We start from the raw sequence: 17,768 nt of genomic DNA on the forward strand, positions 1-17,768 counted from the left end.
CTACACAAACAGGAGCAGCGACTTTGATGAACCGGTTGCTTTTTAGCCCACCACTACCGTCACCGCCGCCTGCAGCTCTGCTGCACTTGAGTGAAGTCCTGTTGCTAGGCCTCACCCTCGTATCACTGGGGTGTCGTGCATGGTGACGGGCCTCCGACCCAGCAGGCGACTTTGATGATGAGATGGAGGATCGGGATGACAACGCACCACGATCTGCATCGCTGTTGATACCTGCTACCCATCTTGCTTCTCCCGCCGAGCGTGGCTTTGGCTCGACTTCGAGCGGCACAAACAGCGCTGGTGACGACAACGCCGTCGCGCCTGTAGGGCCCACAGAGGGTGTAAGTGCTGCTGCTGTGGGCGTCGCAGCGACGCCGGCGCCGTTCTCCCCGTTGGCTGCCGAAGATCCGCTGCTTATCCTTCTCAACCGCCTCCCCCTCGAAAAGAAGCTTTTCATCGCCGTGAATTGGCTGTCGCTGGTGTCGACCTGCTTGACGTACTTCTTGCGCCCATCTCAGGTGCTCTACACCTTTATCTTCACGAGTGGCCACTCGGTTCTCCATACGGCTCCCCACAGTCGCCGCTACCTACACCCGCGCCCTGACTCGCTCTCCACTCGCCGGCCGTCAGCGCTGCACGCCTCGCTGTCAGGTGGGCCGACGCGCGAGGCCACCTGCAAGCGCTGGGAAGCGGTCTCGAAGGCAACAGGAACGACATCGGAGGTGCAGGCAAGAGACACAATGGCGTGTCGCAGCAGCAGCCCCCCCCCCCCGGGTCGCTGTAATGGTGCCCCCGCCATCAGCGCGCTTGCCCTTCAAGAGCATCCACAACGCTGTGCTTGAGCGCCGTCAAAATATGGGAGATGACTACCACTCGCGCGGTTCCTGCGGGACGGAGCGCGGAATAGCGGATGTTCTCTTGGCAAGGAAGGACTGGGCGGCGGCGCAACGACTCTCCTCGTCCCCGACGCCGACCTCGCGGCGGCTGCAGTTTCGACTCTGCTGGTACGCGCACCGCCGTGGGGCGCTGGCCCAGACATACCTCTTGTGGCTACTCCTCTTCAACTTATTACCGCGATGCTCTTCATATTCCACTGGTACCATCTCTTCTTCGAACTTGATACGCTCTTCGGGTACGTGGCAGCCGTCACCTCCGCCTTTCTGTGTGGGATGGAGATGGAGTGCATTGTGGTGCACCTGAGGCGGCGGTGGCAGCGTGGTCGCAAGGCTCAGACACGAGGTGAGGGGGCTGCTGCTGATGCTCTCTCAAGCACAGACGACGTTATGCACCAACCGGACCCGTGCGGCGCCATCCAAGGGCCGCCAGTGGCGTTTCTTGGCGAGCACCTCATCTCCTGTGCCTGTGCTGCCCTGTATGTGCGGACGCTCCTCGACGAAGGGGATGCGTTGTGGGTGTCGCACACGGCATTGGTACAGTGGCATGTGTGCTCGCTCGCCTTCGTGGTTCTCTCACTCCTCAAGTGTCTTCGCGTGTTGTTCTAGTGCTCGGCGGCATCAAGGAGAGGAAAGCGAGCACACAAAAGACAAAGTAACCTCACTGACTCCTATTCCCCCCCCCCCCAACAGGAGGTGGGGCGGGAGAGAACGAAAAAAGAGAGGAAGGTGCGCACTCGCCCATGGATTCAGCGCCTGATGCACTCTGCGCGCTGCTGTTGGTCTCTCCATGCAAGAGCAGAGGATACGGCACGGGAGCGGCGCGCAGCAGCACTGCGATGACTTGCTAATGGCAGCACCCCTCCGGTGGCATGCAGCACTCGTCGACGGACAATGACCACTTTCTTCTGCCGTTGTTTCTTTCCCTCCTTCCTTTTCAGGTTTGAGTATGCTGCCCCTGACGAAACCCTCGCGCCTTGTCTGCCCTGCGTGTCCGCTGTCTTTTATGAGCACCCACCCCCACCCACACGTATATCTGTATATGCATATCTCCACACGCACAAGCAGCAACTATACGTCCGCCTGGTCGTAACTCTACACAGTCTAGCGAGCAGAAGAGAGAACAACAACCGAGTTTTGCTTGTGCGGACGTCATCGACATACCTCTGCCACACACCTGGGCGTGCAGAAAGCGTAGGTACAGAGCACCGCAGCAGCAGCAGCTGCTGCTGCTCCTCTTCCTCCCTCTCCCCCATTCCAGGTCGCTTCCATCGGAGGAGCACTGCCCCATCGCCTGGTGCGCGACGGGGACAAAAGGAAAAGCAAATCAAATACGGTGGCGTCGCCTTACTGCGTCTTTCTTCGTTGCCTCCCCGTTTTTGTGCGCACCAAGGTAAGTACATACCAACAGGAATCGCGAGCAGAAGGGGGGGCGGCGGCGGCGGCAGCGCTGTCCATACGACGTGGAAGGATACACAGGGACGAGGGAGGGCTCATCCAGGCGCACTTCCACTGACTCATTCGCACAGACGTTTGTGACTGCTTCGTTTTCTTTTGTTTTTTTTTGTTTGTTTGCCTTTTTCGTTATCCCTGTTTCCACATTAGTGTTCGCCTCTTTTCTTAATTATCTGCGTCGGTGCGTCTCTGTGTGTGTGTGTGTGCCGGCCCATCCGCGTGCCTGCGAGTGAGTGAGCGCACTCGGCTCTCTTTCACTTTTTCTGTGCATCGGCATTGCGTCTCGTTCTTCGTGTTGCGCTGCACGTCTCTCTTGTCGCGCACCGGCTGCCTCTGCGTACATCTCATCTCCCCATATTATCCTTCCTTCTGTGCCTGCAACGTCGCCTCCTCCCTTTTTACAAATCTGCGCTGTCGCGCCTCCACGCGACCCAATCGCGTCAACCCGCAGAGGACACGTTCGCACTGAAGGAGAGGAGAAGGGAGAGAAAGCTGTCATCATTTTTGCCGTGCCGTATTCCTTTCCGTCTATCTGTGCTCCCCCCCCTACGCTGCGACGGCTTGTCCCCCTTCCTCTCTCTCTGCAGTGCGAGGTTCGTTTTCTTTTTCTATGTTTGCTTTTGCGCGTTGTGTCTTCTTCATCGACGCATTTGATCTCGCGTTCCTCTGATATCCTCCCTCCCTCTCTCTCGGTTTTACGCTTGTTGTTCTGGCGCGCTCGCTCCCCCTTTCGTGCATGCCGCCTACCATTGGTTGGTGGGGTGCATCATCTTATTGCTCGTGAGCGAAACAAGTGGCACAGAGACGCACAGAGAACAAGGAAAAACAACCAAAAAAAAAAACGAAAGCCGTCTCCTCCTCTTGTGCCCCTCAAGGTTTAATCGTGCCATTCGCATCTGCTTGCTCTTTTTCTGTAGTATCAGTTATTGCTCTCCTTGTTGCACTCCACCACGTCGCTCTCCGTGTGTATATATCGACCTGTCCAGCTGCCGATGTGTGCGCGCGTCGGTGCGTGTGTGTGCTATCGCTTCCATAGTTGTTGCTGTGGTTGACTCATTATTGCTCGTTGAACTCTTCACGGCACTCTCGCTTCTCTCTGCTTCCCCTTTTCGTTTTGCTGTGTCTGCTAACTTGCTTACTTTTTCGGATTATTGCCTCAAGCGTGCGCTCTCTTTCCGCCTCCTCACCTGGTGCCCCCTCTCGACGAGGTGCCGTCTGCAAGGTGACTCTCGCACGCACGACGCACACGGACAGCAGGTAACACGGTGGCCGGTCTCCCTCGTGTGCCGGGGCGTGAAATTTGTTTCTTTTTGTACGAGTGAACACGGGAGAGCTACGCTGCGGCGGAGTGGGGGGTGCGGGTGCCGTTGAGCAAGGAGACGAGCGCTCGAGAAGGAAAGAGGGGGCCGGCGTATCTCTCGCGGAGCTCACTATACACACGTACGCAAAAGACGGCCCAACGCATTTGCAAGCTGCCAAGCGAAATAAGATTAGCCGTATCCAAAGAAGGCCAACTTCATGCGTGCTTACCGCACATGCGCATACCTGCGTGTTTGTAAAGAAAACCGAAAAGACGAGACAAAATCTAGAGGGGAGTGCTGGGAAGCCGCGTGGGCTCGCATCCCCCTCACGCTATACGGCCTATGTTCCGGCAAGAATCACTGCCATTCGAAGAAACAAGGGAAAAGGCAAAAGCAGGCTGAGAGAGCGGAAAGAAAAATAACAATACTTGAGGCGAGCGAGTGACCCTTGTGTTTGCGTACCGCCACGCTCAACACCTCCGCTGCCGTTGTTGACGTCAACGTGTGGCGTGGAAAGCAGAACATTGCACTGCCACCGCTTCTCGACGCGCTTCTCTTCAGCGTTCCGCTTTTCCAGCCAACTCCTGTGCCTTCGTCGCTCCCCCAGCATCGTATCAACGCTCGTCTGCCGGTATCGTGCTTTCATTGCCGTTCGTTGGCCTTAACTCACGTTTCTCCCAATACACGAACGTTGTGTGCGCCGTCTCCGGCGGGCGTGTCTGTCTGTCGGTGTGCGTGCATGCGAAAAGGACAGACGGGGGAGGCACGAGAAGGAAGCGTTGACTCTTTTCGCTTCACACACTGCCCTTCGTCTCTCTTTTTTTCTTTTCACTCACCTGCTTCTTGTATTGTTGCACTGCACTTCTTGTCCCCCTCTGTCCTCTTTTTGCACACGCGTGCGTCTCTGTGTGCTGTCTTTGCCCCGTGCCCTTCACAAACTCTCGCGTGTGCACGGCAGTGCTTGAGGGTCTTGTGCACCCCGCACAATTTTTTGGTGGTCGACATATAAGCGCGTAACAGCGCATCTGTGTGGGTGCGTGTGCCGAAGAACTCTACGTTGAGAGACATACCCATATAAGGCCCCGGGTAGCCGTCTCATTCGACGCAGCGACGAGACGAGTCTGAGAGGAAGAACGCGTCGGGACGTGACGCACATTCACAGACGCAAAGCCAAGGGGCGCCGGTGAATTTTCTCTCTGCTGCCTCTCGCTGTCCTTGTCTTTGGCGACGTGGCTTCCACAAAAGCCCCTGCCGTCACATAATTGGGTAGCGGGGAAGTGAAGCTTGCACACACAAGATAGACACGCGCATACGGAGGCAGGGAGCTGAAGGAAAGAGGAACCAAGATCGAGGAGGGACGCGAGACAGCCGGGCACGTTTTGGCTGGAGTTGCCGTGCGTGCGTGTGCCTTTTTGCGGACTACGCTGTCTCTCTTTTCGCCTTGCCTTCCCACCACTACTACCACCACGACCGCTCAGCTGTCTCTCTTTTAGTTGATTGCGTGTAATCCATACGAGTCTTTTTTTTCCTCCTTTGTTGCTACTGTGTATCGCGTTACGTTGTCGTCTGTTTGCGGCGTCCTTTACAGTTTTGCTTTTGTGTGTGTGTGTGTGTGTGTCCGTTTTTTTTTGCTTTCGAAGAATTATTTCCTTGCGGCACACGCAGCGAAAAACAACAACACGCCAACCCAACAACACGCACACCCCAGACAAGCCGCTCCCCCCCTCCCTCTCACAGAGCCACGCGCAGCGCAACACGGCGCGTACGCACCAAAATTTGTTTCGTTGCTGTTGATTTTGTTTATCAGCCGTCATCCCCCCACCCCTCCCCCTTTTCCATTTTAGGTATCTTCCCTCCCCCTCCCTCCCCTAAAAGAAGAAAAAAAGCCGCTAATTCCATCAACACTCATCACCTACACACCGCCACTCTGCGCGCTTGTTGGCGGAAGCTGCGGGAAAGAGCTGTCTGTGTCTCCCACTGCGACAGCAACAACAGCAGTGTAAAGGCGTCATGCAGCTGGTGAGCCGAACGATGAGCTGGAATACAACCTCTTTTTTCACCGGGTCCTTAGACCTGGAGGACGAGGTGAAGGTCCTGGGCGACTACGTCGTGGGCCATCGCCTCGGCGAGGGTGCGTACGGCTCCGTCTATGTCGTCAAGTACCTTCCATCGGGGGACCGCTTCGCGTTGAAGATTTTGCAGAAGCAGGATCTCTTCACAAGCTCCGGCATCTACCCCGTCGCCTACTACGACGCAGACGGCGGCGCGTCGCCGTGGGAGGCCGATGGTGTGGAGTCGCACCCCCTCGGTGGGGCTCCTGTCTCCACGGTGGCTGCTCTGGCCAAGACCTTTGAGCAGCAGATAATCTCTGAGGCGATGGTGATGCAGGCCCTCGAGCACCCTCACGTAGTGAAGTTCTACAAGTTCTTGAATTCCACGACGGCCTTTTACTTTGTGATGGAGCTGGCGGAGGGCGGGAAGCTGTTAGACTTGATTCTCTCCAAGAGCTATTTTGCCGAGGACGAGGCGCGCATGTACTTCCAGCAGCTCCTCTCTGCCATCGACTACTGCCACCGCAACGGGGTCGCGCACAAGGACTTGAAGGCAGAGAACTTGCTGCTAAGCGACGACGGCCGCCTCTTGGTGTGCGACTTCGGCTTCTCCTCAAAAATTGCCAAGGAGAACATCGACGACCCGGAGCAGACAATCGGCACGGGCGGCAACGCCGCTCTCCTCGACGCCATTAACAATGGAGGCATGTTCGGGACGTTGCACTACACCAGCCCGGAGGCGGTGATGGCGTCCTCGCAGCAGTGGAAGCTCGCCTTCGCGGGGGACATGGCGGTGCCGGCAGAGACTTTGGGAGTCCCGGAGGACCAACATCAGGGTGATCCCGCTCGCTACTCCCCTTCTTCTACCGCGACACCCTGGTCCAGCTTCAGCACCTCGTCATCCGCGGCGTCGAACGCATCGTCGTGCAGCGGCTCATTGGCGCGAGGGTGGCGGCGGAGGGCAGCGGAGGTGGTGAGTTCAAAGCACTGCAAGGCGCGCGGCAAAATCAGCGGCAAAGGTAGCGGCGCCTCGCTGCGCACGTCAAACAGCACCAGCCTGACGGACGAGGCAGGAGCGGCGCACAAGCCGTCGGTGGAGAAGAGACGGGCGCGACCTGAGTCTTTGACCCCACTGCCGTCCGCCGCCGAGGCCGCCGCCCCCGGCTCTTCTCTGCACCGCGCTGGTAGCACCCACAGCCTCGCCAGCGCCACCAACGGCCACAGGCACAAATGGGTGTCGCCTACCAGCGGGCTGAACAAGGTCGGGGAGGGGCTTAGCATCCTCGTAAAATCCCTCATGGGCAGCAGCGGCAGCAGCAGTGGCGGCCACCATCATCACCATCATAGACATGACTCGCATGCGCGCAGCGGCCACGCTAAGTCACCGCAAGGGAAGCAGGCAGCGATAATTGTGCCATCAAGCGCTGATGCCAAGGCCAAACTGAAGCGCTCGAGCAGCACTGCCGCTCTCTCCGTCGACGGAGAAGCGGAAGAGGGCAACTCTAGGCTGCATCAGCCGCTGCGGCATCTGCGCACCAACGCTCCTTCACAGGCGCGTGTGCCGTCGCCATTGTCCGGTGCGTCGCCGTCCGTGTCCCCCACCACCTCGTCCTTTGCGAGCCCGCGATTCCACGAGTCGGTGGCCGCGGCAGCAGCCTGTATCGCCGATTCCCCGAGCGCTACTGGGGCCGAAAAGCCCAGCACGCTCTCTTCACCCGCCGGCAGCCCAACTGACTCGAAGTCTGCCATCACGTCACCAGCACGCCACCGCCCAGGCACGAAGGACGATATTGCCGTTTCCGACACCAACGTGGGTGAGCTCGGCCCTCCCGTCACGGCATTCGACAGGGATGCAGTGGGCGCGCCGTCACTGCCTCTGCCGGTACCGCCGACGACCGGCTCGACGCTGAAGACGCCGAACTCGAGCAGCGCGTCACCGCAGGCCTTGCATCACTGTCACCAGGCTCATGAGCACAAGCATCACCACCGCCATCGGCAGCGACGGTCCAACAGCAGTAGCCAGATTTTCGGCGCTTCGACGCCATGCAAGTCGCAGCCCATCATTGTGGATCCTTTTCAGCAGGACTTGTGGAGCGCCGGCGTCATTCTCTTCTTCATGCTGACCGGCCGGTTGCCCTTCGAAGGCCGAGACGAAGAGGAGACGCTGCACTTGATTCAGGTGAACGAGTTCGCCTTCAACGACGAGGAGGCCCAGCGCATCTCACCGGCCGCGCGGAGGTTGGTGGCACAGATGCTGGCCCCAGAGCCAACGGACCGACCCACCATCGAGCAGATCATCGCAAACCCATGGTTTAGGCGGGACTTGCAGCTCGAGAAGGACTTCCCGCACCGCAAGGACCTGATGGAGGCGTTGGGCAGCACGAGCCCGGACTCGGCACTCCGGCACCCTCTCCCTCAAAAGTCTGCCAAAGGAGCGGGGCCTGCAGCCGACGCGTGCGCGGGGCCCAGCGGCGCCGACCGCGGCGGTGACACAAGGGCCTGGATGAGCACCAGCCATGGCGTGCCGAGCTCATGTGGCAGCAACGCGACCAACGCTGTTGCAGTGTCGCCTCGCTTCCACTCCTTCACCCCTGATGTGCGCGCGCCCGTGCCGCTGGTGCCGTCGCACAACACCTCATTCAACGTGGGACCGTCTGCACATCCAGGCGGCGCGCCCGGCAGCAGCCCCGGCTCCGACCAGCACCGCGACGCTTCCGCGCACACTACCTGTAACTTCTTGGACTTCTCTACGCACCACTCCATCACCCCAGAGGAGGAGTGGGTGCTCGAGACAGCATTTCGAAAGGTGGACTCGGACGGCTACGGCTGCATCACGCGGGACCAGGTGCGCGATATGCTCACGACCCTCCACGGTGACGTCGTCCCAACCGAGGACGTCGACGAGCTTGTATGTCTCTTCACCGGCGACGCGAGTGCCGCCAGCATCACCTTCCAGCAGTTTCGCGATGCGTGGGTGAGCAAGGACCTGGCCCACACACCCTTCACTCACAACAGCGAGTTTCAGTTGGTTAACATCATTGGGACGGAGATGGACGCGGTTGAGCGGGGGGTGGTGCGGCAGCTAAGGACGGCATTCAACAGCCTCGACGAAAACCACCGCGGCGTCATTCAGCTCCATCAGGTGCAGCGCGTCTTTGAGAAGTGTCAGATAGCTGTGCACAAGGAGGAGTGTCTCTCCTTTATCAAGTACTTCCACGAGTCAGAGCTGGCTTGCTGCCACAACCGGGCTTCCCTCTATTCGCAGCGGCGGGGGCCAGCGCCGAACACGATGAGCCTCTTGCACGCCTCCGGGGCCGCATCGCCTCGGGGATTTGCAAAAGTTCACTCGCTGCCTTCCGCGACAGGTGCCACGCAGGGCGGCAGTCCCGCGACGACGCACTACAGCGCCACCACACCCAAGCAGCCGTCCGAAACGGGCGATTCTGACACCGCCACGACCACCGCCGCCGCTGGTGGCACAACCTACACCGGCTCGCAGGCCACATCGCGGGGGGCGCCGAAATCCCCCCTGTCGCCGTCTTCCATCACCGTCTCCTTCAACTCTTTCGTGCGCGGCATCGTGAAGAGCGACATTCTGCTGAAGCACCCCCTTGGCCGCAAGCTGGCTGCCGCCACGAACCTCGCCGCGCTGTTTCAGTCCCGCAACGTGACGGAGTGCGTGCGGCACGGCTTTCTTGTCACTGGCCTGCAGAGCGTCATATTGACGAAGCTGGCAAGCATGCCGGAGCGACTGCAGCTGTTGTACTCAGACAAGGTGGTCTCCAACGCTGCGAACGTCTACTCGTTTCGGTACCTCGGCTCCTCTTCGCTGGCGACGATGCCCACGACGAGCACGGCGACACCGCCGATGTCTTCGCCGCTGGTGGCCATGGCGGCGAGCACAGACCCGGCGGCGACTTGCTCCCCTATAGGATTGCAAGGCAGCTTTTCGGCTCAGCGCCGCAACCACGCCACTCCGGCGGTGTCTTCACTGCAACGACGCACTGTCAGCTCAGATGCTGGCAATGGCGCAACAGGCAGCACGGCGGTGACGAGCAACGCTGGCACCCACCCCCACAACCCCAGCCCTTGCCTGTCTGACCGAAGCACTGTGCGCTCGCACGCCACGTGCACGAAGCCGTCGTCTGCCAGCCCCCACAGTCTCGCGCGAGCAGACTCACCCGGCTCTGCCATGCACTCTCCCAGCCCAGAGATCAGCGGCAGCACGCTCACAAGTTGCGGCGCCTTCGTCTCGCAGTCGCAACGCAGCCCCGCTGTGCCGATGCATCGTTCGTCAAGCCGCCCCCGAGCGACGGGCGGCACCTCTGCGCACCGGATGGCATCGCGGAGCGCTAGCGCCAGGGGGGCGGCTCCAAGTCACCCCGTTGCCCTTTGCTGCCCCTCGAACTCGCTGCAACACACCCCGACGTCGCTTTGCGCTCGCCGCCGGCACCTTCGCGGGCAGGACGCGCACACCGACCCTCGCCACGACACGGTTCGCGACGGTGACGGCGTTCGTGACAACACACGCGGCTTCTCTTCCTGCCCACACAACAGCTCCTCCGCCGTGAACACCGCCATCGACGACAGCCATAGTAGGCGCAGCCGCTCAGCCCTCTCCCCCGGCATGGGGGAGGAGCTCAAGGGCCCGAACTCCACGCCGGCAGCTGGTGGGCAGCGGAGGGTCAAGGAGAACGTCACACAGCTTCCCTTCCCCTCCATCTCGAGCGCGGTCGCCATCCTGTCGACGACGTCAGCGACTTTGGCGCATCCAGGAGTGGCCTACAGCAGCAGTGACGCGGTGACGCTGGTGAATGGCGTGTGCGACCTAGACGTTATTCTGTCGCCTGCCAGCCTGGGCTACACGATGGTGCAGTTCCGCTGCATTCATGGCAAAACAAGCGACTTTCACGAAGCCGTGGCGTTTATTTCGAATGTCCTCGAGGTGGAGCGGGAGCAGGCGATGCAAGACACCATGACGCGCGGAGAGAGTGAGCTCATGTGAAGAGAATTGGAGGCCTTAAACGACATGGTGCATGAGTGTGTGTGTGTGTGCCTGCATGTATATGTATTATGTGTATATGTGTGCATGTGTGCTGGTGTAAGAAGACGCAATATGGCAGGCGCAACGAGCGTCTCTTCTATCTCTCTCTCATCTTTCGCTGTGACTCTACTCCCATAGGCCAAAACGTACACACACACACACAAGCGAGCAAGCACAAAAAACCGGAAAGTACGCAGCAACGGTGCCGATGGCCGCCGTTTGAGACCCGCTGCCGGTGCGGCGCATCTGCCGCCTTGCTGCCTCGCCTCCCCCAACTCCCTCCCCTCGGGAACGGCTCTCCTGGATAGTCGATGGCGCACACAACCGCGTGCGACTTCCTCCACGCCTGTTCTTTGTCAGAGAGGGTGCTGCCTGTGTGCGCCACATGGATGACGTGTCCTCTACTCGCTGTCTTCTCCCTCTCCACCGCTCTCCTTCTCCGTCTCTCCTCCCTCTCTTGACGCATGCACGCGTGCGCGTTTCGACGCACATATGTGCACATCGACCACCACAAACGGCGATCGCCTCTTATTCCCTCTCTTGTCGTGTTGCTTCGCCGAAGTAACGACACATATTGGAGAGCATGAGCAGAAGTTAAGGAAGCGGATTGCGTCAGTAACAAAGGCATTTATACCGTATAGTCGAAGAAAAAAGTGCATCGGCAAGGCAGCCTGCATATAAAGTTTCTTTGCCTTTCTCTGAAGCACTCGCGAGCAGCATCCCACCGTCCTTTGCTGTGTCCTTGAGAGTTAGAAAGAGCAAGGCAGACCGCTGCTGAGGGCTGCGTCCATACATCCGTACACCGACACTTACCCACGTCCCTCTTTCTTTCCTTTGTGGGGCGCTCATTGACTTTTTAAGCGTCTGTGCCTGCTTGATCCACCAACACGCACACACACACACACACACTCGCTCGTGCGTCGGCATCCATACGGAGAACACAGCTCTTCAACTCTCCTGCATCGCCGTACGTCTTACCTCTGCGTGTGCGCGCGTCAGTCCTGCACCGACCCGACCGCCACGGCGCGCTCTCCCGTGCCCGTCTATCTTTTTCTATCCTTTTTGTGCCTTCTCCCGTTTCTCTGATTGCTTCACCAGTCCCCCCCCCCTCTCTCCCTCCAAACAGTTTCAGTGTACTTTCTTCTTGTTTTCTCTCTGTGTGTGTATTTTGTAAATCTTTGTTTGTGCCTTGTCTGGTGTGGTTTTATTGCCACTCGTTTCGTTCCCATACATAACAATCCATTTATTTTGAGAATTTTTTTTTCGTGTGTGCGCGTGCGTGTCTCACTGCTCCCCCGTTTCTCTCTGTCTTCCTCTGTCTCTCTCTCTCTGCCTGTGTTCTCGTTGGCCACTGCACATATCTGCTCGTTTTCCGCGCAAGACACCCCCTCCTCCCCAAGACAACAAAAAAAAAGCAGGGGAAAAAGGAGATCGGCACAACTCAAACAGTGCACGTAAAGAGGCAAAGAGAAACAGAAACAAGAAGACAACCGTGCGCGAAAAATAAGGGCACTCATTCTCTTTCCTTTTTTACGTTTACAGGGTTTTTCTTATTTTTTTGTGGTTGCGTAGCCAGTGCCTCTCTCTGTCTCTCCAGAGTGCTTGTGTGCGCGGACTGCCATACGTTCTGTGCCTGCACCCCTCACCCCCCCCCCTTGACTTCCCCCGTCCCCGTCAAAGGCGACTCCTCACTTCTTCAGCTCCTCTCTGCTCATTGCGTGCCTCTAGACACCGTCACCAGTACCCCCACCACAGCCCCCGTGTTACTTGTGCTCGTGTGTGTGTGTGTGTGTGCTTGCTCCTTCTAGGCGAGAGAGTTATCATTCTTGACATATACAAGAGAACACCTCCCCTAACACCCATCCCTCCCCCTAAAAAAAGCGAAAAAACGTCAAAGAACGCAAGAAGAACGAAAATAAACTGCGAGGGGTACAGGGTGAACAGCTAAGCAAATCACGCAGGCATTCGCGAAGAGTAACAAGCAAACGACAAGAAAAGTCCTCTACGCTACGAGTTTGTGCGTGTGTAGGATTTTTCGTCGAGCCGCGTATTCTCTGTGGCGTCTCCCTTCCCCTCTTCGCTACACCCTTGCCCTGCAGGCCTCCTGCGGTTGTCCACCTGCTTTTTTGTCCCTTGCCGACGTCTGCTCGTTTCTCTTCGCTGCCAGCGACCGTCGTTTTTTTTTTTCTGTCCGTCCTTTTGGCTGTAGCCCCCCTTTTTTCCGTTTCTCATTCTTCGAAGCTTTGCGCTTATTCGTCCCCATCCCCCGTCCCCCCTCCCCGCTCGGTGCCTGCCTGCCTGCCTGCCTGCCTGCCTGCCTGCTTCTGTGCGTTTAGGTGCGCGCACCCCTTTTTCTTTTCTTTTCCCCCGATCGCTGTGTGCGTAAGCGTCCGCGTGCGTACTTCAGCAAAGAAAAAAACAGATCTTCATATCTGTGGTTTAACTCACTCTCTATCTCTGTGTGTGTGTGTGTGTGTGTGTGCTGTGTCTGCTCGATTTTCATCGTCACGTACTGCTCTCCGACGTGGCGTTCTCGGCAACAGAACGCGCATAACCGTCGACACATCGACATCCCTTTTTGTTTTCTTTTGTCATTTCCGTGGCTCTAGTATTTTTTTTTTGTGCATGCGTCATAGCCCATCTGTTTCCCTTTCCGTTCTCAGCTTTCCACCCTCTGTTCTACCATCATCGACTGACCTCAGGAGCGGCCACCGCTCTTTTCTTTTTCTTTCTTGCCCTTCCGGCGTGCATCATCAGCCATCATCTCTCGATACCGCTTGTGCGCGTGCGCTGGATACTCTTCTCTCTGTGTTGTAACGCCGTATTCATGGACTGGGAACGTTTGCTTCCTCATCCATAAATACACCCAACGCCGTGCGCGCTTGTGAGGCCAGGCAAAATAAGTGACGAAAAAGGGCACGGAGAGCCAAAAAGAGACCCCTCCCCCCCCCCCCAAAAAAAAAAGGAACGATCAGAGCACCGTCTTCTTTTCTTTCTTGTTGATCGTCGTGTATTTGCTCTTGTGCTGTTGATTTTTCTCTCTTCGCTAGGCCTCCGCTTCTTCCCACCCACCCATCCACCTACCCACCCCCTGCAGTGTTTCCCTCGGCGTCTGCGACAGTATCTCGTGTGCGTGTGTCTGCCATCCTCTTCGTCTCCTCCTCTCTCCTTTTCTCTCTCTCTCCGACGCCTCTCCCTTTCTGTTTTCCGACTCGTTTTTTATTTTTATTTTTGTGTGTTTGTCGGCGTTCTGCCCTCACCTCCGTTGTGTATCAACAAAGGCGAACGGCGTCACTGCGCGGTTACCGACAGAGTTGCGTTCATCGAAAGGCAGTGGCAACTGCCCGCCTACAGGAGACGAACGGAACGGCAACTCCGCTGAACAAGAAAGGAAGACCATCGTGGAAGGAGGAAAAGAAGCATAAGGAAATCACACGCTCGAACGAGGAAGAGTCGTTACCACAAAAAACGCATTTTTCCTCTTGTGTACGTGTCTTCTTTTGTTGTTGGTGTTGCTGCCGTTGGCCTGCGCACGCTCTCTCCACAAAACTACGTGTACCACCGCCATCATCATCAGGGGCCTATCTCTCTTCCTCCCCCCCCCCGGCTTCGCCTCGGCATCAACGTTTGGCTGCATTTTTTTGTATTGTCTTTCTTTCCTGCACGGTAGCCTTCATTCCTTCTCTGTGCACTTCTTCAAATATATATATATACATACACTATTTCTCCCATTATTATTTTTTTTTTTTGAGAAGACGACTTGAACAACGAAAGATAGACGGAAAAGGCAAAGAACGTCAGCCGTCGAGGAGAAAAGAGGGTGCTCTGTCTGTGCATGCATTTTAGGTGGCTCGCCTTATTTTTCTTGTTTTGCTGTTGTTGTTTGATTTCTTTCGCCTGCTTTCACCTTGCATACTGTTCCAGCACCCCGAAGCAAAGTCCAGTTGAAGTGCACGAACCACCACTCTTTTCCCTACGCGATTTCCCGTCTTCCCTTGCTCGCATTGACGGCTCGTCTGTTTTTCTTTTTGTTTGTGCCACCCGTTTTTTTTTTTTGTTGTACCTCCTCTTGCTTCTGTTTTATTTTTCATTTTACGCCTCCATTTCGCAGGCTCTCTTTGAGGTGATCAAGCCACCATTGCTCTCTCACTCGCATACCACAGGCTATCCCACAGCGGAGTCGAGGGAGACGGCGATAGGTGAAGCAAGCGACGAAGAAAGAAGCACGCAAAGAAACCGAACAAAAAAGGCAAGAAAAAAATTACTGGACCGAAAGAAAAAGACCGCCGTTAGTTTCCCAGTTGTGTTTAGTGCACCCTCCCCCGTCTAATTTGCTCTCCTCCTCCGAAAAAGCAAAGACAAGAGCAGTCGCTTGGGCCGACAGCAGCGGAAGAAGCGAACCGCAGCGAACACCCACACACCCACATACAGACATACACAACGCCATACAAAATTCTGACTCGTTTTGCTTTACTGCCACTCTCCACGTCCACCACCGACCACCGAACACCCACCACCTCCCCCTTTTCTTTGTGCACATTCTCTAGGTGACGTGCCGCTCTCTTTCCAGAAGCGTCCCCCTCCCAACCTCCTCTTCGACACTTGTTTTGCCTCTTCTCATTGTCCCCAGCACCCCCGTTTCATTGACTGCCGTTTCTTCTAAGCTTCCTTTTTCGTTTTCTTTCTGCCACCCGCTCTCTCCCTCTCTCTTCCGCGCCCATTTCTGACCCGTTACCGCGTTTTTGTCTGTGCCGTTGTCTCAAGCCCCGTCTCTCTCTCTCTGGGGGTCCCCTCTGTCCTTGTCTGCATTGGTGTTCGTCTTTTTTTTTGCTTGCGGGCCTCCTTTCACTCCCACATCTGCAGTGCCTGCTAATTTCAATCCGTTTCTCGTTTTTTTATATTCCTTTTCCCCTCCTTTTTTTTGTGTGTGCCTGTGCGTACGCGCATGCCTGGCTTGTATCTCGCCGCGTTTCTGTCCCTACTGTAGCACAGCCCTCTCTCACCCTCTTTTAGTCGGCATACGTCTGCGGGTCGTCGCGCTTCTTTTTTTTTTTGCGTGTTTGGCTCGCTTAAATTTTTTTTTTCGTGGCTCGTCTTTCCCTTTCGTGTGTTTAGGCGGTGTTCTTTGTGCGTGTGGCGGCCGACGGAACCAGCGTCGTAAAACGCACAGAGACACCGAGCCGAGCACAACGATATATAAAGTTAGCAGCGACAACAGTATTATCAAACGTGCGGAACGTTAGTTAAACTGCTTTTGCTAAAAAAAAGAGGAAAAGGACACAAAGACGTTGAAGAAGTGGCTGAGGGAGTGAGTTTTGGTAGATCATTGCCTGCTTTTGCTTTCGGCGCTGTCCCTCATCGACTTTTACCGACCCGCTCGCCTTGCCTGTCTGCCCACCCTGGCGCACTCGCTTCTTTGTTTGTGCCTTGCGCGTTTCTTTGGCACTCATATTCTTTTTTATTTTTCGCCGTTTCTCACACTCTGCACACGTTGCTGTCACAGTCGAACTGCCCATCTTTCACCAACAGTAGCCATCCTGGAGGAAAAGCGGGAAATTTGTGAGCACGTGTGACCGTCCACTGGTGTGACTGTCATTGACGCCGCTGCTTTTTACGTTTTCTCTTTTTTTTCAGTTGATCGCAGCAGGATCCTCGCCGCCGTCATGTCTTTTCTTTGGCGCCGGTGCACGCGGCAGCAACCCGCCATCGCGGCGGCGCTGCTGTGCGCCTCGCTTTTGATGCTTGTCTGCGTGGGTGTGCGCTCTGCTTCCGATGAGGCGGGCACCCTCGACTGCTCCGTGCGCGTCCCGAACTACTCTGCCGCCGAGCAGCAGCATACTCGCATGTTTCTAGACGCCATCAAGGCGGCCATCCCCGCCTTGACTTCTGTGTGGACCTGCGACAACTTCTGCGCGCACAAGGGCGTGGAGTGCACAGAGGCCGGCTTGCATGTGCGTCTCAACGTCGACGACCTCGTCGGCAGCCTCCCTGAAATACCTGAGGGCGTTATAGGATCATCTGTTGTGGTAACGAAGCTCACCTTCTCCGGCGACATCAGCAACTTGAAGGGCACGCTGCCTGTCAGCTGGCATCAACTAACCTCGCTCTCCTCGTTTGTGTTCATCTCCACGGGCGTCGAAGATACGCCGCCAGAGATGCGGAGAAATTCAATCCAAAGCCGTGTGATGACAGACGATGCTGGATTCATCCAGGCGGCATGGGCGAGTACCGCCCAGCGTGCCAGCTCTCTGCCTGTCTCTCGGGTATCGGACAACAATATGATAGGCTCGCCGCACTCCGCATGGGCAGGGGCCAGCAAGATGGAAAGGAATTATCTACAGAAGAAAGTTGATGAAAGAAGTCTTCCCGAGGAGTGGGGCAACATGATAAACATTAAGGTTCTCAACTTAACGAACCTTAGTCTCTCCGGAACACTCCCGGCTTCCTGGGCTTCCTTGCGGTTGCTTGAGCAGCTCCTAGCTTCGAACAACCTACTTGAAGGTACCCTCCCTGCGTCTTGGGGGAGTCTGAAGAAGCTGCTTGACCTGCAGTTGATAGGTAACAAGTTCACTGGTATTATTCCGCAAGAATGGGGTGAGATGACAGCACTCCAGAGGGTCTCTCTCCAGCTTGACTACTGTACCTGCGTGCCACAAAGCTGGATCACGCGGAAAGTCGAAGTTAGACTCTACTCCACCGTTCTGGGTGGCGACTGTGAAATCACCTCAGACTGCGGCTCGAGCAGCAGCAGCTCTGAACTGGAGTGTGATGGCCCCATCCCGTTTTACACACCAACTCAGCAAGCGCACACGCGGAACTTCCTTGAGGCGTTCAAGTACACAATTACAGACTTGCAGCCTCTGTGGACGTGCACGAACTTCTGTGTCTGGGAGTATGTGCACTGCACGCCTGCGGGTGTGGCAGTGGAGATCACTGGAACAGAGTTTTTCGGTTCTGTTCCGGAGGTGCCTGCCGATGTGAACCCGTCGGAGGTGGTGGTAAGCAAGCTTGATTTCAGTCATAG

The 17,768-nt window shown here is 56.8% G+C and overlaps 4 protein-coding genes across 4 annotated transcripts; all 4 read left to right on the plus strand.

Moving 5' to 3' along the window:
• Positions 1–182: 182 nt before the first annotated feature.
• LDBPK_350460 (hypothetical protein, conserved) lies at positions 183–842 on the plus strand (the record flags this gene model as incomplete). Its single annotated transcript, XM_003864591.1, has 1 exon — positions 183–842. One exon carries the CDS (start codon positions 183–185, stop codon positions 840–842), a length of 660 nt encoding a protein of 219 aa, XP_003864639.1.
• Positions 843–1,076: 234 nt separating this feature from the next.
• On the plus strand, positions 1,077–1,502 carry LDBPK_350470 (hypothetical protein, conserved; the record flags this gene model as incomplete). Its single annotated transcript, XM_003864592.1, has 1 exon — positions 1,077–1,502. The coding sequence occupies one exon, from the start codon at positions 1,077–1,079 to the stop codon at positions 1,500–1,502; it is 426 nt and encodes a 141-aa protein (XP_003864640.1).
• Positions 1,503–5,659: 4,157 nt separating this feature from the next.
• On the plus strand, positions 5,660–10,705 carry LDBPK_350480 (hypothetical protein, conserved; the record flags this gene model as incomplete). The annotated part of the gene is made up of 1 exon (XM_003864593.1): positions 5,660–10,705. The coding sequence occupies one exon, from the start codon at positions 5,660–5,662 to the stop codon at positions 10,703–10,705; it is 5,046 nt and encodes a 1,681-aa protein (XP_003864641.1).
• A 5,702-nt stretch (positions 10,706–16,407) lies between these two features.
• On the plus strand, positions 16,408–17,766 carry LDBPK_350490 (proteophosphoglycan ppg4; the record flags this gene model as incomplete). The annotated part of the gene is made up of 1 exon (XM_003864594.1): positions 16,408–17,766. A coding segment is annotated over one exon (1,359 nt), but the record flags the coding sequence as incomplete, so codon positions are not given.
• Positions 17,767–17,768: the final 2 nt, after the last annotated feature.

Source organism: Leishmania donovani, chromosome 35 (genome assembly GCF_000227135.1).
Source record: "Leishmania donovani BPK282A1 complete genome, chromosome 35".
Lineage (NCBI taxonomy): Eukaryota > Euglenozoa > Kinetoplastea > Trypanosomatida > Trypanosomatidae > Leishmania > Leishmania donovani.